At 39.6% G+C, this 23494-nt stretch overlaps 1 protein-coding gene across 1 annotated transcript in view; it reads left to right on the top strand.

The window, feature by feature from the left end:
* Positions 1-23494, top strand: part of usta (uronyl 2-sulfotransferase a) — a 55811-nt gene that overhangs the window by 27642 nt on the left and 4675 nt on the right. Inside the window, exons 2-5 of the mRNA XM_062437293.1 lie at positions 4053-4096; positions 10966-11121; positions 18515-18594; positions 18695-18848. Of these exons, the coding sequence (XP_062293277.1) occupies positions 4053-4096; positions 10966-11121; positions 18515-18594; positions 18695-18848 (434 nt within the window). The remainder of the gene's footprint in view (positions 1-4052; positions 4097-10965; positions 11122-18514; positions 18595-18694; positions 18849-23494) is intronic.

Raw genomic sequence — 23494 nt, 5'->3', positions numbered from 1 at the left:
ACATTTTATTTTGATCCGTAGTATAAATCATACAGTTTAACATGTCAGCTTAGAATTCTGGACATACAGCATTAGCTTTGAAGCTAGCTTTTTTGCATTATTTTCATGTGTTTTTCAAAAATCATAAATTGTGTGTTGCTTTTGTGGAGAGCTCCTGTTGTGCAGACCATAATCCTATATGCTACACAGTTTATCTTATTTTTCTAATTTATTGAAGACAAAATCTTTTGAAAACAATGTAGAAGTGAAAGTAACATCCACTTACACAATGTTGTCATCCCTTCTATTTAGACTTTTTACAAATGATCCAAAGTTGATTGTACTGTGTAAAGCAATACCACACTATGCCTCATATGGGCTTTATGTTTTAATGTTTTTCTTGGTGTTTTAGACTTTTCAAGGTATTATATGGATTGTTTTAGAATTTAAATTATGAAAACTTAGAAGCAAATACTGATATGTGGTTTCCAGGTTTCAATATTGATTAGATAATTGTAGCTAGCAGTAATTATGCAGCTGCTCGTAGCCAGAGGCACGTCCATGGATCTTGTGACACAGTAATCCAATTAACCATTTAGCTACATGCCTTTGCATACCCACACTGTAGTTAGTTTCTACCTCAGTCACTCACTTACACACACAAACACACACACACACACACACACACACACACACACACACACACACACACACACACACACACACACACACACACACACACACCCATTAAACACAAGGATGTGTTCACCAGTGACTTTGACCTCTGTTTGTGAAGTCTCCCCTCACCCTTTGACTGAACCCACTGCCTTCTTCTTTGTAATAATTTATCCACTTGACTTTTAATTATCCTTCTAAGAGTAGGACCTATACAGATGATAAATGAAAGGAAAAAACATCATAAAATAAAGTGCTAGGTCGCTGCAAGCATCCAGGACAGCTTCAGTGGTCTTTGGCATTAATTCTACAAGTCTGTAGACTTCAGCAGGAGGAATGAACACCTTTCTTGCAAAAAATATTCCCTTATTGAAAGTTGGCTAATGGTTGTGGTGTTTGTGGAGAGCTTTGTATTATCACATTACTCCAAATTCTCCCAACCCAACTGGGTTGAGATCTAGTGACTGTGAAGGTCATGGCATATGATTCACTAGAATTATCTGCATTTGTCATGTTTTTCCACTCATTTGCTCCAATTTTTCCAGAGTACATTATGAATTTATGTGGGCTGTGGCGTGTTACGGAATAAAAAGTTGCGACTTCGATCGTTCTTCCTGACTCCTATCAGGGGATCAGAGGACAATGGGGTTGATACATACAGTAAGCTGTACAATTACTCTTTAAGTACATTTTCCTCTCTCTGTGGGTGGGGGGGGGGGGGTGGGGGGGTCATTCTTTACGAGCTTCGTTACGATGCCCTGGAAAAACTTAGTTAGAATCCCCAATCCAACGCTAATGAGAAGCACACACGGGAGAGGGGTGGGTGGAGGGGGGGTTGTTGTCCATGATGGATGGAAGGAACAGAGATCTCTGCCTCTCTGCATCCTCGCCCTGCCGTCGTGACCTCAAATGCTTCAGAGTAGAGCTGCAAACATGTGCCTCCCTAAGCATTCCTCAGGAAAAATGTGTAAAGTCATGAAAGAGAGACAAAGACAAGCACAGAGATACAGAGTCTAAAAAAGAAAAAAGTACCCGAAGGTGAGCATAGTGCAGCTGTGTCAGTATTTTTAATTAATGAGCCACAACACAGGAACAACAGCAAGCCAAGCAGGCATTGTATAGTAACTGTGGTGTGTGTGTGTGTGTGTGTGTGTGTGTGTGTGTGTGTGTGTGTGTGTGTGTGTGTGTGTGTGTGTGTGTGTGTGTGTGTGTGTGTGTGTGTGTGTGTGTGTGTGTGTGTGTGTGTGTGTGATATTGTAACACAAGTCTAATTACTCAAATACACTTTCAGCACAGGCATATAATAACATCTGTAAGTGTGGGACAAGTGGAAACTTTGGCTATGCATAAACCAATGTGTGAGTTCATGCATCATTTCTTGATATTTTCATCTGTGTAATGGATAACATTTCGAAACAAGGAGAGATTGTTCTCTTATGTAATATTTCCTCCCTGTAGCCTACATCTTTATTCCTTCCCTAATTTGTCTTTCTCCCTCTTTCTTGTGTGTACTACCTGAATGTTGTAAATAGGAAGTGATGTGTCTCTGTGTGTCTGGATGGGGTATCGCGTGCAGCCAAAAAAAAAAAAAGGCCGCTGTCTGAAGCCAGGGCCTGGATTTGGAGAGCGGGCTGAAAGGCAGGCACAGACCCTCAGTGTCCAGAGGCCTTGAAAGAGCTCCATTGTTTCCACATGAAACAGCTCCACAGTGTTCGATCAACTGTATAAATAGGCTGTAACTCTCTTTAGTACATCCTTACACTTAATGTAGAAGAGCGAGTCTGTTTTCTTTGGGTGACTGTGGTGAAGGACGATGTGTGAGGGGGAAGTTTTTGTGTTGGTGTCGTGAGTTTTGAAGTCAAACTCCTCCAGTGGCTTATAGCAATATGACTCTTATTCATATGAAGCATAAAGCCATCAGTCTACTAAAGGAAGTAATCTGTCTGTGTGTATGTCCTTCATGAATCTGTTGAGCCGTTCATCTAATTGACTCCACATCCTCATGTAGCCCAATGTTTTTAGTGATCTAGATTTGGTGCTTGATGGATTGGCATAAACTTCTGTACAGACATTGATGGTTATCAGAAAATGTAGATTTTTGTTATATCCTTGACTTGAAATGTCTCAACTCCTGAATGAATTGCAATGAAATGTGGATCAGACATTTATTTTTCCCTCAGGCTGAATTGCCTTTAACTTTGGTGATCTCTTCATTTTCATTTAGCACCATCATCAGATCACAATTTTGTTGTTTGTTTCTTGTCCATATACCAAAATTAATGATATTCTTACCAGCTGTTTCATTTTTGTGTTTATTCTCTAAATAGCAAAACGTTAGCATGGTAACACACTAAACCATGACACTAAACATGGTTATCATTATACCAGCAGAACATCAACATGTTAGCACTGTCATTGTTAGTTTGTTTGTTAGCATGCTGGTAGCCCCATTTAGCTCATAGTACCGCTGCAGCTAACTGCAGCCTTGCATGGCTGTAGACTTATCAATAGTATACTATGTGCACTGACAGCTGTGGACTTGCACACAGATCTGAACACACTTATGCTTCTACACGTACGTTGCTACAATTAGGGGTTTGCAGATGTGCTCCACACGTGTGCTACAGAACTAGAACCTCACAATAACAAGAGGAAAAGTTCCTTTGTCTGTTGGCAGAGGAACAAGAGGAAATCAGTAAAAGAAAATTATGTGTGCATCCGCTTAATGAAAATATAGCAACGTATGAGGAATCCAGTATATAAATGAAACAAGTGTCTAGTTTACTTTTCAAGTTGGTCTACATAGTGTGTACAGTCATGAAACTATGCGGAAACTTGTGGCCACGTGGATGCAAACTTGGACTTCATGTTTTTTATGTCTTCATGTTGTTTCAATTAAATATTTATCTCTGTTTTGTTTTTGTTTTTTAACTTGTTTCCCTAGCATTTTAAATGGTTGATAACATTTTTAATAGGTTTATGGAGGGATGAGGATATAACTTTTTTTTCCTTCCAAAAGGGGACACTGAAGAAACCAAAATGATGGTTCAGTATTTTTTATCTCTTATTGAAGGAAGTAAATTGTTAGCTGGAGAGAGCAAATTAGTGTCATATACTCTACATAATTGTGGGAGTTACCACAGAGCATCCACACAACACTGTCTTGCTCAGGTGCACTTTAGGGGGATTTTTTAAAACAGGGCAGGTTGTTACACAATCATCTTTCTCAAACTGGCACACACTTGAAATACAAGGGTGCTTCTTTATGCTGACATAAACAAACTGTTTTAAACTGCATTCACTCTTTTTATTTTTTCTTTCGGTCTTCTTGAATGATCCTTTGTGTGTTTACCTGGTGAGTATTTGAGAATCCTAATGTCTACTTTTTATCTTTGCAGGTGAATCCACATATCTGGATGACCACGGACCTCCTGCTCCAAGAGTGAGTTCTACTGTCGCTTAATGTCATTTCCCATTTCACACCATCTCTCCTTTTATCTATATTTTCTACTTTATGTCCTTTCTTTTTCCTAACCTCTTCCTCTCTGATGTTCTGCCCTCCGTTTCCAAGCCAGTTCAGTCCAGTGAGTATAAGGGTTAGGTCTGTGTGAAGGAGCTGTGTGCAAACTCACTCTAAATACCAACTAGACCTGGCTTCAGTGCTACAGTAATGCTCTGAACACACACTCTCTCACACACACACACAGCGCTGACACAGGAGCCTTGTATTCATCCAGCTGCATGTCTGCATGACTATCTGTCCTCTGTGCTCCCTCCCAGCTCTTGCTCTTCCAGCCAACTTCTGTCTTCCTCCATCAGCTCTTTGTTCATTATTTCTTTCTTAAATCAATCACCACTTAATTTTCACCTCATTTCTTGTCTGTTCAATTCCCTGTTTATTAATTTTCTCCTCTTTATCAATTTTGATAGGAGTTATTCACTAACAAAGACAATGCCATTTGTGCTGTCTTTAAAAGAATTGTTTATTGGGATATGCAAGGTGATTTGGGAAGATGGAGGATTCCGGAGTCGAAGGTTGGTTGTGTATGGTAGGATGATAGGGCACGAGGGGAGGGATGAAAGGGTTCGATTGGATGGGTACGAATGATGGCCAGTTGGAGTCATGATGTGGCTAGAGCATCTTGGAACCTGGGGATCTAGACTCAGGCTGGGGGTATGTCTTGATGAGCTTTCTGCATCATCGTCCCTCATTAGTTTATCAGAACGGTCCTGGGACGGCCGGAGTTTGAACCCAGGACCCTGTGAGACAACAGTGCTAACTACCAAGCCACTGTGGCGCCCACTGAGAGGAGAGAGGAGAAGAATGGTGTTTGGGGGGCAGCGTCATAAGAACTGAGACAGATAGGAGAGAAAAGGGTTAGACACCCAAATGAAGGTAATACACAGATTGTTTTAGTGAGGCACAGGTGATTTCAATTAGTGATAGAGAGTGTCTTGTTTCTGAACTTTATTTATAATAACTTAATTTGGTCTTTTTTCCGGTTTGGGCATATGTAACACATAGCTAACCTGAGACTTAATCTAGTTTGGTCACAGGATTGTTTGTGGCTGATGTGAGCAGCTGTTGGGATTAAGTTAGGTCACATCTGGGCTTTATTTGTGAATTACATTGTTTACTTTGAAAAGCTCTATTCTGGACAATCAGCCAAACCATGCAACAGTGCTTGTATAATACTGATAACAATAAAGTGTTATTTGTATTAGCAAACTTTGGCTGACTGGAGCAGTGTGGTGAGGTTGCTGAAATTTGCTTGATACCAGATTTATTTTCAGTGGAAATCGTTGTCTGAAACAAGCCTTTATCTTCCACTTGGAACATTCTCACAATGCCAGTTCAATCTCAAAACTGCACACTGTAGGTTTGAGGGCAAGCTTTCGATATTATAGGGCTTGCGGAATACTAATGGAAATTAAGCCTAATAAATCACAAATAGTTTCCACCATTTGAGGGATATGAAGTTGAGATTGCAGCAGCTTTGCTTTGTCCTGGGGAAACTGTGTATGAATATTTACATTTCGCAAACACAGAAGCTCTGGAAGTAATTTTGACACTTGAAAAGTGTCAATTTGTTCAGTGTCAATTTGTTCAGTGTTTAATGTGGGGGAAGGTCTTTAAGAACCAGAGGGGACTGATAAAGATGAATAAACCAACACTTTTCACCTCTTTAATAAAATGTGTTCCTTTCTGTATTGTATATTACTGTAATCAAAGCATGGTGCTGGAGTCTATATTTGACATTACCCTCTATCTTTTTAAGTTTTACTGAATATCACTTGGGATTGGGGAGAGGAGGATGGGGGGTTCAGTTTGATTATCTCACTATAATTTCATACTTTCTGTACAGACAATCTCTAAGTTGATAAAAAATATTTATATGCCCATGGGGTTGCTTTGAGTTATTACGGACTCATTACCACACACTTTGCGAACTGCAGTGAGCATGGATCTTTTTTGCCTTGAGGTTTGGCTCTCAGGCTGCATATAGTTCAGTATAAAAACTGGCTGCTCTATTGATGGAGATTGTTCGGATACAGCTGACAGGAAGAGCTGCAGACAGTATGTTGTTAAATACATTTGATTGGTTTTCATTACATTTTCATAATTTTTATTTCTCATGTGCATTATCCTCAAATTGCTTTGCTGTTTATATGTTCTGTCTTATTATCGGCATGTCAATCATCTGTGAGGCACTCTGAATTTCAGTAACCTTTATGAAAGTTGCTATTCAAATGAAGCTTGATTGACAATTCAGTGCTGAAAAAAACTACTGCCTCCAGCGCATAAATGCATGAAAATGTATATTTTTATTTACAGTGAATATTCTCCTGAAAAGACACAAAAATGTATCGTTTAAGGATAAGATCGTAACTGACAGTGACATTTTTAGTAAAGATGCAAACACCACATTATCATATCATATTATCAGTGAAACAAAATGTACTTTTAAGTAAGGGCACTGAAAAAGTAATAAATCACATACTGAAGAATGTTTGTGATATGCTTAAATTTTACCAATATCTTAAATACTGATGTAATCATATCCTGTTATTCACTACATTAAGATTAATATATGCAAAGTCTAGACATAGCATTCACATAGTTTTCGCTGCCACTCCCACTTCTTAAAGCAAACCTATGCACTCATAATCAGTAATCATTTCGCCCAAGAAAATAAATGAAATCAGCGTAATTCTTATTTCTAGAGCACCATCAAGTTTAAAATCAATATACTATTCTGTGCTTGAGGCTCGTTTCCCTTTTGTCACTTTGGCTCTATTTGTTACCACATTAGGCTCTTTACAGGATTTACTAACTACATACAGTCTCCACAGGCACAGACAAGGCTGACTGTGATTATACATTAGCTGCTGACTTTGATTCCATAGCTGTCGTCATCTCATCTCATCTCACAGACAGGCGAAGCTAATGCCATGTCAGTGGCAAACGCTACATCAACCACATCTCTCATGATCTCTCTGCAGTTGAGACTGATCTTCTATTTCATCAGGGGTTGTACACATTATGCCGTGTGTGTGCAGATGGCTGAGCTTCTGGTAAATGTAGGGAAAGATTAATTCGAGTTTGAGGCTCAACATAAATGAGAAAACCAGTTACAGTTATGAGTCTTTGTGTATAAAGAAACATGACAAGAATGTCCCCTCTACATTTTTACTCGTGTAAAATGTCTTTCTAAATATCACTTTACAGGGCAGGGTCCCAATTTTTTTTTGTCCTATAGTAAATCTTAAACAAAGCACTTTATAGTTTTAATAGATTTAGTTTTAGATTTGTTCATATGATCAAATTTCAAGACAATAACCAAATATATGTTTTATAGAAGACCTTTGAAATGTTAAAAAAGCCAGTCAGATGTGTTTCATCTGATAGAAATTTAAAAAGCATTAGTGAAACTGAAATGTCTTAAGAAAGACATGACTTTGATCTTAGATAAGTTTTGATGATGATGCCAGCAAATATTTTTTATATTTAATGCAAATTCTAATGCACAAACTAATGGCCATACAAGCATGATCAATTAATGATTTAGTTATTTAACAAATGCATTTTGATCACTCTCAGATGAAGTTTCTGCATTACACAACTTCAAAGCATGAGTGGTATTGCTGAGAAACGTATTTAATGGTTTCCCACTTCCTCTGAGCCACTGAAAATCAATTCATCTTAATTCATGTAAACATACTGATGGAAACTCTGCCGTCGCGCTACTTAGAGCAGAGGGACTCTTCTCTGGAAGGGAGACGAGATAAATGGATAGATCATTAATAGCAGGAAGTGCTGAGAATCTCCCCTCTGCCCTGACTGAAGCCTTAACATGTTGTTCTTTGCTCTGTGTGGGATGAGCAGCTCAGTTGACAACAGAGAGCATTGAACCCAGAGCAGGGCTAGCTAAAACCACCAAGGCACTATTTCCCACCGAGAGCACAGGTTAGCAGTGGCGTATTTGAACAGGTTTCCATGAATGGCAGCATGAAGATGGATGAGTGTGTGCGCAGTGGCTCTGATATGTGACAGACCAGGACATGTTTTCAAACTTGCTGTGAGATGATTGAAGGTGGCAGCCAGCAGAATTCTGTTCATTCTCGGCAGACATGGGTGGTCAGGCCACGAGACAGGGGCGTTAATTTATGTGTGTTTGCTGAACCGATGTCATATCTGAAAATAGCTCAAAATAGCAACGAGACTTTGGAAGTTTTGGTGCAACCGTGTGTGGGTAGGGTGTTAAGAAAAGTAAAGGAGAGAAAGTGGAATAGAGAGCATGAGAGACAGGAAAGGTGCAGGACTACTCATCTTGAAGTCTGCTTGATATAGGCTCATCGGCATCAGAGCTGTAAATACCACAACAACAGCCTGACTCTTGAGAGTAGGAGCGCCTTGATCGGCAATGGTGAAAAAACAGCCCTGTTACATAATGCTTTTTTTTTTTTTTTTACACGTGGATCGACTATTGACAGAATCTCTTACTGGCAGACACCGTGAACATTTCTCACAGCATGCAACAGAAACCTAAAACCTTCAGAGTGGGAAGGACAATAGCAGACACTGAAAGGTTGCCCTTTCAATGCTGTCAATGCCAGCGGGAGATTTTGACTTTTGATGGCATCTCTGGTGTTATTTTTGTGTTACACAACGCCGGGCTGTTAGAGGTCTGACACAGTCATTTGTCATCATATCAGTGGGGAGTGATGTCCTGCAAAACACTGCATGTATTTCATCTGCCTCATTATTGTGATAAGCTGAGAGGTCTGTAGTTACTTGGCAAACAGTGAGGAATGTTGAACTGCTGTCCAAGAAAACCATCTACTATCTGCTCTAAATCTTTTCCCAAAACTGTGGGAAACATTGACCATTCATTTTTGTCAGTTTCTGGACACCAGCAATCTCTAATTATCAATATTTGTTTAAACAATATTGGACGTGTAAGATACTTAACAGTAAATGGCAAGGATGTTCCAACAACTGACACGAGTTGAAGCAAGCATGTCAACAAATATATTGTACCTATAAATTGTTTTCCCAGCATGCCCCATCAACCTGGGGCAATTGTACCTGCACAAGTCTTGCTTACACATTGTGTCAAGCTAGGTTTATCTGTAATGATGCCCAGTAAAATGCTCTGACTCTGGGAAAAATAACAAAGCAGTATGGGATTAAAATAATGATGACCTGTCCTCAGTCTGACACTTCTCCAAATACTTCCCTTCTTCCTTCTTCATTCCCCATCCTGTTGTTTCTTCCCCCGTCTTTCCACTGGGATCTGGCAAACATTCAGAGGGGCCCTCACTGTTTTTACTGAGCCTGTGCTTGGGTGGGACTGCCGCTTTTGGAGAAGAAGGACAAAATTATCCAGTGTGCGTGTGGTCATGCTGAGATTTGTGGTGTGGAAACTACTGTCCAAAGCACCAGAGCTTAAAAAAGCTGAGTTTAACTCAGATTTGTCATTCAGTCCATCAACCAGATACAAAATTGGCCAGTCAATACAGAAAGATAGTCTTTCATGAGTCAGACAACTAGCAGTAAACTAGCCAGTGCACTAGTAAATTCAGTCAGTCAGACTTGCTTCCTAACACACTGTTGTCAGATATCCAAGAAACACTCAGTGGGAAAGCACAATCACCATTCCAGACTGGGAATGCCGACAAGAATTTATCACTGCTGCATTTTTTCCCCCATCTGATTTACAAAAAGGCTTCATTTTGAAGTGATGAGGGGAAAGCCTTTCAAGGCAACACAGGATTGAACGTCTTTTGTTTTTTTGGTTTATGGTTGATATCTATCAGTTTTACAAGAAATCTTCCAGGTGTCTTTAAAGTGACCTGTCTTCCTCTCTCCCATTCTTCTCTTAATTCCTTTAACTGCATGGCCCCCATTTTCTGTCACTCATGTTCTCACTGGTAAATTTGCTTGGATAGACTTCATTCTTAAGGGGCCACTTGTTAAACCTCATGGGCCCCTAGGGATAATTGCCAAATTAGTGCATTCTTGCTGCCCTTGTGTTAAAATGAGTCTCATGTTCAATACACAAGTCCATACTCACCCTCATCCTCTTCCTTCCAGGTTTACTGTAAGAAGCCTGTTCTTCAAAGGAAAGCAACATTATACACTCTCACATCCTCTTTTTCTTGATTCACTGAATCATGCGTAAACTACTTGTTTAATTAGTGAGTCATGAGGTGTGTATGTGTGCAAGCTGTAACTTGTGTGTGTGTGTGTGTGTGTGTGTGTGTGTGTGTGTGTGTGTGTGTGTGTGTGTGTGTGTGTGTGTGTGCGTGTGTGTGTGCGTATGCGTGCGTGCGTGTGTGTGTGTCACGGAATTTCTGACTCATTGAGATCATTGAAGGAATAAGCATGAGCAGAGAGGATGAAAGCATGCATTTGTGTTTTATGTAGGTGAAAAGGTTGTGGGTTCAGCCCCAAGCAGAGTAGATGTGAGAAGCGGATGTCAAAGGTCATAGAAAAAGAGGATAGAGAATATTGTTCATGCATTTCCTCATTTTTTGTTCATGTTTTCTGCTCTTGGTATCACTTTTCACACTTTAGGTCTTTTCCTTTTATCGCCCTATAGGGCATAATTTGTAACTTTACTCCACTGGGCGCTGCTACTCCTGTGCTATAAATACAACAGTAATAACTTGTCACACCTGTGAGAATGATTTGTTACTTAACACCCATGGAATAAAAACATATATACAATTCAACAGCAAATGAATCTACTTATCACCCTCTTTGTCTTTCTCTTCCTTTGTGTGTGTGTGTTGGTTTGGTTGCAGGTGCTGCCATTCCCCAGCCAGGTGGTTTACAACCGTGTGGGGAAATGCGGCAGCAGGACGGTGGTCATCTTACTGAGGCTACTGGCTGAAAAACACCAGTTCAACCTGGTCTCTTCTGACATCCACAATAAAACACGGCTCACAAAACATGAACAGGTAACAAGATTATGGTGGAGTGGGGGAAGTAGGTTATTTCTGATTATCATTTATTCATTATGTGGTTGACATGAAAACTCCTTAAAAATACTTGTAAGCACAAGGGGAGGGGAGTTGTCTCAGAAATGTATTAGAAAGAGGCCTTTCTCAGTGACAACTTGGTGGTAGTTGCCAAGATAACAGAAAGCACATGTTGTGTATTTGTTCATTGTCTGTGCCCAAAATTCCCAGGCAGTTCTAGGATTACAACCAGGACAAATCAGCTTGTTTGACTTTTCCAAACATTTTTATTATGAGGTATCTAGAGTAGTTAAGCAAGCCTGACATGCTGTTACTGAGAAGGAAACAGAAATAGTAGTATATATACTTTGGTCAATATAATTGTCATTTATATTTGGTCAATATAAACATCAAGGAAATTAGACAGTTCTGAAATGAACATCTTTCTTTATTGTTTGGGCCCCTGTGGGACCCTGCGGTCTTCATTTCCCACTTCAGAAACCACTGCATTATGCATTTATCATCTCTTCAACTTTGTTCAACCAGGCCTAAATAATCTAACTTTCCTGTAAACAGCCAGACTCAAAGTAGCTGACGATTCAAATCCTTAAAGAAACAAACAATATCCCTACTGAAGGTAACACTTAGTGTATGTGGAAAAGACATAATTGATTTTACTGTGCTCTCCACTGTGTGGTTACAGTGAATTGTAACAGCAGCAGGAGCTCATTCATTGTTTGTCTTTCATTCAGTGTGAGAACAAGGCAGAAGGATGTGGAATCTCCTTTCATTATTTCCTGGAATATCTCGAGGACACGAGTGTTGGCTTTACAGAGGAATAACTGCTTTCGTTTAAAAACCGCAGCCTTTTGAGACAAGAAACGCTGGCATGTGCCAGTGGGAATGCCAATGCTAATGTGCATAAGGCATGTCTAAATGGCACAGATTTTTAGAGATTAAACACACAAAACCTTTTCTCTTGACTTTTTCCACTAGCCCCAGAAACATACATAAAATAAACAAATACTTTAAATAAAAGATTTTCCTACTACGTGAAGAAAAGTTTGGCTGGGTGCTGTGTGTTTTGATCCGAACAGGACTGCAGAGTTCCAAAGTCAGCTCTAGTTTTGGAAGGTTAACTCTGACCAGATGATTGGGGTTCAGGCACCTGTGTGAAACTAACAACTGTCATGGAGTGTCACTGAGCAACAATCCAGTGGCAGAGGGAGTGCTCAGACCTTTTACCTAAATAAAAAGTACCAATTACAACAGCGTAAAAAGTAAAAGTCCTGGATTTGAAGTTTTACATTTGCAAATGTTCAAAAGTATGTACATACAGTATATTACAGGTAAAGCAATGCACAGTGTCTTATTTCAGTCATTCTATTACATACAGTACCAATCAAAAGTTTGGACACACCTTCCCATTTTACTTGAATGAGAACGTGTGTCCAAACATTTGACTGGTACTTAATATATGTTATATAATTTTTTAGATATTATTACTGATTAACATATAAGCAGGATTTTAATGTTGGTTGAGGAGGAATTGATTTTAACTACTTTTTATGCTGTTAATTATTTTAATCTTTAACAAGGTATCATATCATATAGACTAATTGTATGTTTTGTGTGTAAAATCTGCACATAAACATAGCAAATATAGTTGCTAAATTAATGCACTGGAATAAAAAATACAATATTTCCTTCTTAAATGCAGTAAGGTGAAACATAAAGTAATATAAAAAGGAAAGACTCAAGTAAAGTAGAAATATGTCAAAATTGTACCCTTATACAATACTGGAGTAATTGTACATACATATTTATGTAATACCACTCTGCTCTAGAGATTCTGCGCTGTAGCTACCTTTGACCCTCCTTGGTGTGGGCTGGTGAAAAGAGAATATCCCATCATACTGCAAGTTTTTTATTCCCAGTAGCACTGATTGCAGCAGCATTTTTGATTCCTCAGAATCAGAGCAAGGCCAACCACATAGGTACGTCTGTCAATGACATTTTCCATTAACGCTATGACTTTTGTGGTCATTTGGATGACAAAGTGCTTTCATTGTGTGTTTGTGTGGGAGTATTGCAGCTATGAGTCACATCCTCACATTACGTTATTGACAGCGTCCTTTAGGAATAAGCTACTACTGCAAACCACATTTGAATGGTCAGCAGATGTTAAATATGTATAACCATTACTGACCGATTTGATGTTAATGTAAAGCCAATATTGAAATAGCTACTTGTTTACCCATTCATCAAATCCTGAAATTCTGGCTGTGCACACAGTGGCAGAACACCATTACACTCATTAATTCTCTAGACATAAAACATCTTTGTGAATGATCTCCAGCAAGAGAGTGTGCATTCCAGTGTCTGTGCAAGGGGGGTCTGCTAAAGAGTGTATGTCTGTGCTTGTGTTTGTGTGTGATTCTGTAAAGTGTGTCTCTGTCTTTGTGTGTCTGTTTGCATGTGTGCTTGTGTGTGTGTTGACTTATGCAGATCCAGACTCGCCTAAGTTTAGAGATGCTGGTCTCATCAGTTGTGGTTCTGGCGCTGGACTGCAGATTTGGACCGTTTTCCTGCTGGCTCTCCCGCATAGTCTGCTAATGGGTTTGCTGAGGGTTGATGCCCTGTGCGTGGGTTGCCAAAAAGTGAAGGTGCCTTATTCGTCTGGAACTTTGCAGAGCCTCTGCAGATTTTCAGCGTATAGTGACCCATCTGTCCCTTTCTGTACAGAGGGGGAACAGGCTCAGTGGGAGAGAGAGGTTTAAGACTTTTCCTGGAAAAAAGAGTTTAAAAACAGCCTTCCTTTTAAAAAACGCCAGAAACAGAAAGATGGCATCTCTGGGAGTGTGTCTGCGTTCATGTGGGATCCTGTTTCCTCCCTCTTACCAAAAATGGTAACCAAAAGACAGATGCTCTACAGCCATGAATCTTGTGTATCTGCATCACTTAGCCACAGATACGCAAACACTGAGAAGTGTCTGGCTGAGTACAAGCAAAGACTGTAAATAGTTATTCCCTAGTAGCATCTCACCAGCTATACTCAAAGTAAAAGTTTGTTTATGGTCACTTAACCATCAACAGAATTGGATTAGACTGGGTGCTTGAAGAAGTGTCTGCATTATTTTTTTGGCTGCTACTTTGATTTCATGCCAGCAGATATTTTAGTAAATTGTGTGGTATTGTGTACCAGGGCGCAGGATACATAAACATATATAAGATTAATCGATTAGTCTATTGACAGGAAATTCATCGCCAACTATTTTGATATGCGGTCAATCCTTTTGAGATATTTTTTAATAAGAAATGTCCAATGTATGATTGGACGATGGAAGATTTCCTGGTTCATTTAGTCTTCTATGATAATAAACTAAATATCTTTGAGTTGTGGTCTGTTGGTCAAGACAAAAGAAGACATTTTAGGATGTCACCTTGCACTTGGGGAAAAGTGATTAACATTTTTCACCATTTTCATACATTTTACAGACCAAATGGCTAATCGATTCATCAAGAAAATAATTAACAGATTAATTGATAATGACATTTTTTGTCAGTTGCAGCTCTGAAAACTATGTAAGGGCAGTTGTTGTGTTATATGTGGAGAAGGGGGCACATTTTCAAGGGTCCTCTTGTAGTCCTTTTCCTATACTGTCTGACCTCTGCGTTTGTCTGTACAACAGGTGCACATTATTTAGACCCCAATTATTATTTTTTTTAAATTAGAGATCTAGAGGTAAATAAATTGAATGTTGGGCAGCAGTCACGGCTTTCTGTGGTTTTGGCTCTTCCTACATTTCCCTTGATGAGCCCTGTGAGGACGCCACAGGGGCTCAGGAAAGGAGGGGGGGCAGGGGGTCGGGGGTTTCAGGTATGCCTGGAATCTCAGACTGTCCTCCACTTTCCCTCCGTCTCCCTGCAGCTCTCCCTGGTAAATGAGAGGGGGTCTGGCCAGACAGACCAGTGGGGTGGGTCAGAAAGCACACACACACATACACACACACTCACCAAATGTGCCAAATGAGTTCACGGTCTACACATTAACCTGAGGAGAAGGGCTTGGCAGTGGGGGAGGGAATGTCAGGGGTAAGCTTTGGGCTAATTGGTCTGGACTAATGACCAAGGGGGGCAGTTTTTGGAAAATAAACTTTTTCTATTTAATATGATTAACAGAGACAGAGCATTAAAAACCATGCGAGTGTAGAGTGCTGAAATACATTCTAGGCCATTAATGGAAGTTTTAAAATGTATTTTTATAGCAGGAGCGATTCACAGAAAGTGGAAGCAGAGTGAGTGGAAATGTACTGAGTTTATAGAGAAGAGGGAGGGTGTGAAGCCTAAATCTGACTGGGGCCTCAGATTAACTGCCTTGTGTACATAAACAAATATACATATTACTGTTGCTGTCCAAATAGTCTTGCTGTGACGTAACAGGTGCCTATGCATAGTTTATAAGAGCAGCGCATTCAAACAGCTCTTCAGCTGAGCAATGCTCTTTGTATGAAAGGTCTTCATATAAAGAGTGGTTCTGTCTTTAAAAACCTTCGTACCGTCAGTTATTACAGAGAAAAAAGGGCTCCAATTTTACAAAAAGACCGACATCTTCTCCAACATTAATATTTAACTGATTTGTTTCATTTATTTAAAGGGTCATGCAGAGAAATCCAGCAGGTTCCCAGTTGTGGAGATGTTTTAATTGTCCCTTCAGTAGGTGGTGTCCTCTTCTGCCCTACAGCTTTAGAGAAGTTCCTCAATTTATCCAGCGTTCCATTTCAGCACACTTATCTGAAAGTGGTTCAATATAAGGTTATATAACCACCATGCTTCCACACACACTATAATTGTGATATTGATCGACTAAGAGGCATTGCTCATGCTATAGTCAGGCTGTACTCTCACTGGCCCCAAGAAGCTGAAATGGAGAAATGCTGAACAAAAGAAAGCTCTTCCAACTAATGTTCTTTTATATGTAAAAAAAAAAAAAACTATACAAAGCGGAGTAGACTCGACATATGACTATCCCATTGAAAGTGTCATTGTATTATAATCTCGCTGAAGATCCCTTGCCATGTCCAGATTCATCCCACATTCTACGACTTCTGCACCAAGCCTGTTAATGGGTTCCCACACTCAAACTTCAATCTTTAATTATCACCAATGGCTGTACATCATACATGGAATATTGTTGGATGTGTAAAGTTGTGGAAGGAGTGCGAGCCTGAAGATCCCATTTGGGTTCCTGTGAACTACTTCTTATTACCCCCAATTACAGCATTCAGGTCAGCGTTGAACTTTAATGGCTTCCACGAGTTGCAGTGCTCCTTCTGTTGAACTCTCCACCTGTATGCCTCCTTTACCCATAGTCTCCAGCTTTGTGCTGTCCTTGGCTTTTGTGTTCCCAGCATGACAACAGAGGGACTCAGTGTGCAGTCTTCAGTTCATTATTCATTAGTGGTTGCTGATTTCAATCTCCACTTTTCAACTAGTCATATCCAAAATTATTTTTGCCCAGCTCTGCTCCTCTTACTTTTCCTTGTTCTTGCTTGTGCTCTAAGTATTGTCTTGTCTTTATAATATTCCTTCCTGTCACCTGGCATTACCTTCTTTGCTGGTCAACCTCACCTCTGTCCAGAACTCTCACACTCCAGAAACCCAAACCCCCATAAATCTGATGAGTGAGGTGACGGAGGTGCAAAGCACACAACCACCATTGTGTAGACACCTTTTTCAATTTACATTATTGATGTCTCTGGCTTGTTGGTACATTCTATTGAGTACAATAGGTTGTGTTTTCTGGTGGGAAGCCAGTGAGGGACCAAGTCCTTGTCTGTAATTCTGATGCCTGCTGCTAGGATGAAACGATCTGAAATGTTACATATTATCACTGGCAGAAGAAAGAAAGTTGCCGGTGGTAACTGTCTAAATGTCCCCAGAACGACAGTGGACTGAGCAGTGACAATGGCTACAGTACAGATTAATGGGTCTTAGGTCATACAGGATATCCAAACTTGTAACTGGTAACCTTTGTCTACTAGTTATTGATTAATTCATGGACTAATTCTTAGGCCATTACCCCTGATCCCTGACACTCCAAGCATCTGGCATTTGGTATCTTTCAAGTTCTAATCAGTAGCCTGACAGAAGTCGATAAGAAAAGCTTAAATATTTTTATAGTTTACTTTAATTATCCTGCCTTTATGTGTAAAAAAGAAATCCTGTCAATTTGTTAAACTTTTTTTTGACGTTTGACATTTTGGATAAACTCTCACATATTTCCAACTAATTATTTATAAATATACAACTATACACATCCTGATTTAGCTAATATAAACTATACACTATAAACTAATGGGGGCTCAGAGGCTACAGTTCTGTAGGTCCCTGACACTAAATCTCAGTGTGCTTTCTGAGAAGAGCTCTTGAAAATGACATCCCAGTGTTAATGTCATCAATATATGTGCCCAAAATTATTGCCAAGGACGTTACTAGCCAGCCATGACGTTGGCTCATTATTCTGTGTTTTTTATTATTTTAGAATAAGACATATTGTATGCTTCACTGCTGTAGAGACATAACTTGCACAGTAATTAATTTCGTACATGCATGACTGGGATAAAATAGAGAATTACTCAAATATGGAGCCATTAATCTGAGAAATAAATAAGAATTAGGTTTCAGTTGCCTTCAGTCAAATGGATCTGCACTCTGTACAACATTACTGTGATATTTCAAGTTTGTTTTGGCTACTTGTCTCACCGTACAGACCTGGAAAGCCTTTGGGAAGTTGTTTTTTTTACTTTCATAGCAGCAGACGAAGAAGAGAAGAAACTTGGAATAAGACCTTTAAAAATGTTGGCCTTCCTGTGCCAGAGACATGACAGAGAGGAAATGGTGATGAATATTGTGAGATGGATAAAACAATGATATTGCATTCTGAAACTGTGCAGTCAAGGGAGAGGTTGAAACTGTGGTTAGCTGAGGTCAGTCTGCGGTGGAAGATTCTGCAAATGAAATTAAGGTTGCCCAATAGCCAGATAAACACACAGCAACGCACATTTTAATATTCATGGTTATGTGCTCCAGTCAGACACTTATGGTGACACTTCTTGGTTGTATTTGACATGAAGATGCTGTTGTGTGTTTATTTACAGAGGAACCCTCTGCACTCAATTTCTATTAAAGCTCTTGTACAGTGTCAGGAGCTTGCATGTGGTTTTGGTTATCTTCTATTAGTAATAATTACTGGGTTTCTACCATCACACTATGCACTGCCCTTAGGATTGGGATCTCTAGTCATCTTAGTTGATTTTCCATATTTGTGGCAGATCATGTGTTTTACAATTAGATCTTTGTCAAATCAAATATGTGTGGTTGTTTTTTTCAGGTGGATCTCATGAAGAACATCAGTAATATCCCTCAGCCATTCCTCTATACACGACATGTTCACTTCCTCAACTTTACAAGGTACAGTGAATACAGTAACTCTTTGTTTCATTACATATGTCTGTCCACAATGGTCAGGTATGTACATGTTTTAACTTACATTTTGATTTGTCTTTGTTAGGTTTAGGATAGAGCAGCCTGTCTATATCAACATAATCAGGGACCCCATCAACCGGTTCCTTTCCAACTACTTCTTCCGTCGCTTTGGGGACTGGAGGGGTGAGCAGAACCACCTCATCCGCACTCCAGGAATGAAAGATGATGAGAGATACCTGGTGAGACCTTGTCCTGCTTTAAATTTTTTTTAAAAAGCAAGTTTGCTTTAACAGATTTATACATGTTTCAATGTCTGATATTGTCTATTCTCACTTGAGATATATAATTAATAGATACAGTAACAATTTTGAGAAAAAATATTTTTGGATGCTGTGATGTTGTACTCCTGACTAACAGTGTCTTGACATTTTCAGCAGTAAGATGTAACAAATACATACATGTAAATGTGAGCTGCACTTTTCATCAAGGGGAACCACATCTGTCTATTTGCCAGTTAAAGTGTAAAATTGCAGCCTCATGCTGTGCAGACAAGGAGCCTGTAGATTAATTAGTTGTAGTTGTGTGGTTAAAGTGATGCACCTGCCTTGGAGATGTGAACAGGGTCTGATTAGGAGGAATTCATTATCATTCATTAAATTCAGTAGCTGTGTGTCCTTCACCATCATGTGTCACAAAGAGACTGGGAGGCTCCACCACACAAGCTTCTCTTTTGTATCTTATTTAATTGTAAATAGTTTTAAATGTATTTAAATATATTTAATATTTTAAATTATTTTATTTTTTTTTAAAAAAGAAAATGCACTATAGCTTTGGAGGAGGCACCATATTTGCTTAACATATTGCTTCGATCCCAAGAGAGCCGGTGCCCAACATAGAACATTTTATAACAGTATTATTTAAAAGGTCAAACAAATACTGAATCATTTAGCCTCCTTCCCCTCTGTCTGCCTTTCATCTCTGTCCCAGTGCCCACAAGCCCATTTACTCTCATATGGACATTAGCTAAATCAGTGCCACGGATGTTTATGGTTTGAAATACTAATGCGTTTGCAGTACTTGACAGTTATTTTATGACCGAGTCAGTGGTTTACCAATGACTGTGCTTTAAATCTGTATCTGTTTTGATCACAAGCCTGGTGGCAATGGAAATGGAAATGTCTTATACTGATTTTTTATTCTGGTATGATCATGATGTACTCTATAGTTAGAGGCATGTACACTCAGAATAGTTATTCATGTCATACTGTACGGACACAAATCTTTGCTAACGTCATACAGTGAATCAGTGATGACACTGTTGTACCACTGATTCCAATGACTATTTTTTCATCACAAGTGACTTCCGCATTCATTCATTCACTAAATAACCGATTAGTGACACATCTTGTGCCAGCCATGTCCTCTTGGGTTTGTGATCTCTGTTTGTTATTACTTTGAGACAAATAGTAACTTCCTAAATGTTAAAATATATAAGCAGTTGACCATTTTTTCAATGCAAGAACTTATTAAAACTATATTCAGCTCACTTTGAAGTTATTGTACATGTGGTGATGCTAGAGGGGGGAAGGCAAATTGTAAGGCCTCGGCAGCCTGATGCTAACCCAATATTTAAATGTGACCATGATTCCAATTAGAGAGCCGATTTAGTATAACCACATCAGAACCTGGTATCATACATCTGCCTTGCAGAGTTGTTTACCCCTGTAGCACCATACGAAGACATCACATATTTTACTTTAAAGTAAGGCTCCATTTTGATCCCCACTTTAATTTTCAAGTTGCCATTTTTTGATCTCTGTGTGAGTTTTACACAGTGGAGGAGCTACTTAAATATAGTTTGACTGTTGAAATACAGTTTCAGTCGAGGCTGCACAGTACAGTCAGCAGTATTTGTGCAGATATTGGCCCAGCTAATGTGGAGTTGGAATTCCCCTTACATCTCAAACAACTTCATTTGGGATTAGAGGGTAGGCAAAAACAAGAAACTTTCCTGCAATAAAAACAGGTCAAAATAATGATTATATCAACACTTGTTCAATGTTGAATGGCAAATCAATATCAAGTAATGGACGCTGGTATCATTTGTCCCAAAGTCTTCCTAACTGTCAGAGCCCCTGAGAGCTCATAAGGCCATATCTCCAGCCGTACTGAGAGTCTAACAGGAGGAGTGAATGTCATTCTGGCTTGAGTCTGACTGGGTGTAATTAAGTATTGCAGTGCTTTCCCTGGAGTTTTTGACCATGTGAGTTGAGTTATTAAAGTATGCAGACCACGGGGGCCCCTTGCTAGAGTTAAAGGAGAGGACGAGGCTGTGTTGCTGTAGACTGGCTTACCTGTGTGTGTGTGTGTGTGTGTGTGTGTGTGTGTGTGTGTGTGTGTGTGTGTGTGTGTGTGTGTGTGTGTGTGTGTGTGTGTGTGTGTGTGTGTGTGTGTGATTACTCTACTATACTTATAAGGACCAAGAATTAAAATTCTAAGTTTATCAATGCTCATTTTTTAGTCAAGGAGTGTATTGAATGTTGATCTTTTCCTCTTCCCTTTCACTTTTACCTTACATAACGCCCCAAAACCTGAGATTCATATGGTCTCACTAACTTTCTAGAAATATTCATTCAACTGCTTTTTGTTGGATTCTGCATTTGTTTGTTCCAAATAGTTGTTAGTTGGATAAAATGACCACATATTGGTAATCTTAATTGTTACTTTCAAAAAATATTAGAACTTATTAAAGTGACATATTTACATTCCTGCAGTGAAAATGACAACAGCTTAATCTCTGCTATGTATATAAATCTATGTCCACTGCAGGTTGGTGCGAAATGCATTCTGGGATACTTACTTCAGCTGTCCTCAGCCAACCAATGGTGTAAGTTCATCAGTCAGTCAGTCAGTCAGTCTGGGACATTCATGTTTCTTGGGCTTGACCCCGCTGTTGTGGTCCAGCCAACAAATTACTGGGAAAGGGACGAATTTAGCGATACCCATAAAGGGTCACAGACTGACATGTAATAGCTGTAGTGTCAATATTCAGGAGTTTGATATTGAAAATGCATATTATATATTTAAGTTACAATTCAAATTAGCTTTAGGTTGAACGATTGATCTTAAAAGCCAAACTATGGCCTTCAGCCTTTGTGAACACTTTTGCTGGAAGCAGTTGTCTACATTTTCAGTTTTGGAGAAGGCTAGTGGGACTCCAGCACACAGATCAGCAAGCCAGAATAATAAGAATGCAGCATTTATTCTTAGCACTGATTTTTGTTGCCATTGTATTACTGAATTTATTGTGAGTATCCAAAATAAGGCTTAAAATTAAGATTTAATGTCCAATGTGTTACAGAGAGAGGTTTGGGGCTCAGAGATGAATGTCCTCACAAGTATAGCATTTCAAACACATGAGTGCCCTACTATGTCAACACTCAGAGTTGAGACTAGTCTTGGATATATCCCCTACCTGGTGTGCATTAGCCCTGCCTGCCCTGCACTGGGTGTATATGAGAGGTGTCAATGAAAGAACACTGTCAGTTTGCTAGCCGGGGCCGAGGGAACCTGATGCACGTGTTACTGAGACATTCCTGTGGTCGGCTTGGATTTTCCACCAGTCCCCACACCCCTTTTTGCACTCACATACACTGCACTGTACAAAGGCATGCACTGGACATTGAGTGCATAGTGTACAGTACAGAGGCCTCAGCACATGCAAACACGCACGAGATTGAGCACATAATGTACATGGACTGTCACTTAGGACTCTAATTATGAGCTTTTATTTGAAAAAACATGAGCTTTAAAAAGCCAACTCTGATTTAGTTGACAGCCTGATAGACATGTGAGTATGCGTGCCTTTAAAATGTCAAAGAAGTCATTCCGTGTCTCTACTTAACCCAAAGAGTACAGATTCGTTCCCACAGCGCAAAATACTGGTCCAATCAGGTAAGATTCCCACGGCCTGTAAAAATCTCCTGCTGTCAGTTAATCTCATATTTACAATGACACATACACACTTTCAAACAAGTGTGCACATAAAGAAAGAACTCTTCTGGCGTCAATCATGCCCGAGCATGCCTTGACTTTAGTAACAGTTAGGTGGTGTATCTGTCACAGGAGTGATTGCCTGAGGTTCAACTGACACATGCAGTTCACTGGCCACATCTATTAGGTGTCGTTTAAGCAAGCATGTGTGTTTTTCAAGGCACAGAAAAGGATCCTCATGTTGATTTTATACACATTTCTGTTTGCAACTAACCTGGCACTTTCTATACTGCTTGGATGCACTTCAGAGAGTTTAAAACAATGAATGATCAGTTTAAATGTGTTTTGACCCAGGTGTACCACTCCCACGATCTGTGATAAAAACCGAGACAAACTGTCCCATGGGAAAGGTTTCCATCATCACTTACTCCTGATTTAATTTATGCAAACATTCCATTCAGAGAAAAGGGAGGCCATTTGACAGATTAAGGCCTGTTTTGCTACAGTTTCTGTGACTGCTCAGTTAGCTTAATCCACAGTGAGAATAGGAACAACGAGCCTGAGTGTGCACACAGAAGCTCTCTTCGAAATACTAATGGGTTTTCTAAAGAGAGTGCGTATTGTCTGTCCACTATGTGTGTGTTTTTGTGTGTGCATATTTGATTGTGTGCAGTTGTATATGAATGAGTTGTGGCTGGATTCCCAGAGGTCCCCTTAATGTTGAGGCATGAGGGCCCTGTATCAAGTGTCGGAGCAAAGTGGAGGAGGTACTTCCTGGCAATAAGCCATGTGTGTCAGAGTAATGGCGTCACACATGCCACTTCCTGTCCGCCTTTCTTTCTTTCTTTGTCTCCGGCTCTCACTTGTCTTTTTTACTTTTTTTGTTCCTTAT

Source organism: Scomber scombrus, chromosome 17 (assembly GCF_963691925.1).
Source record: "Scomber scombrus chromosome 17, fScoSco1.1, whole genome shotgun sequence".
NCBI lineage: Eukaryota > Metazoa > Chordata > Actinopteri > Scombriformes > Scombridae > Scomber > Scomber scombrus.
Note: the sequence above shows the minus strand (reverse complement) of the source record. Positions and strands in the feature narration are given on the sequence as shown.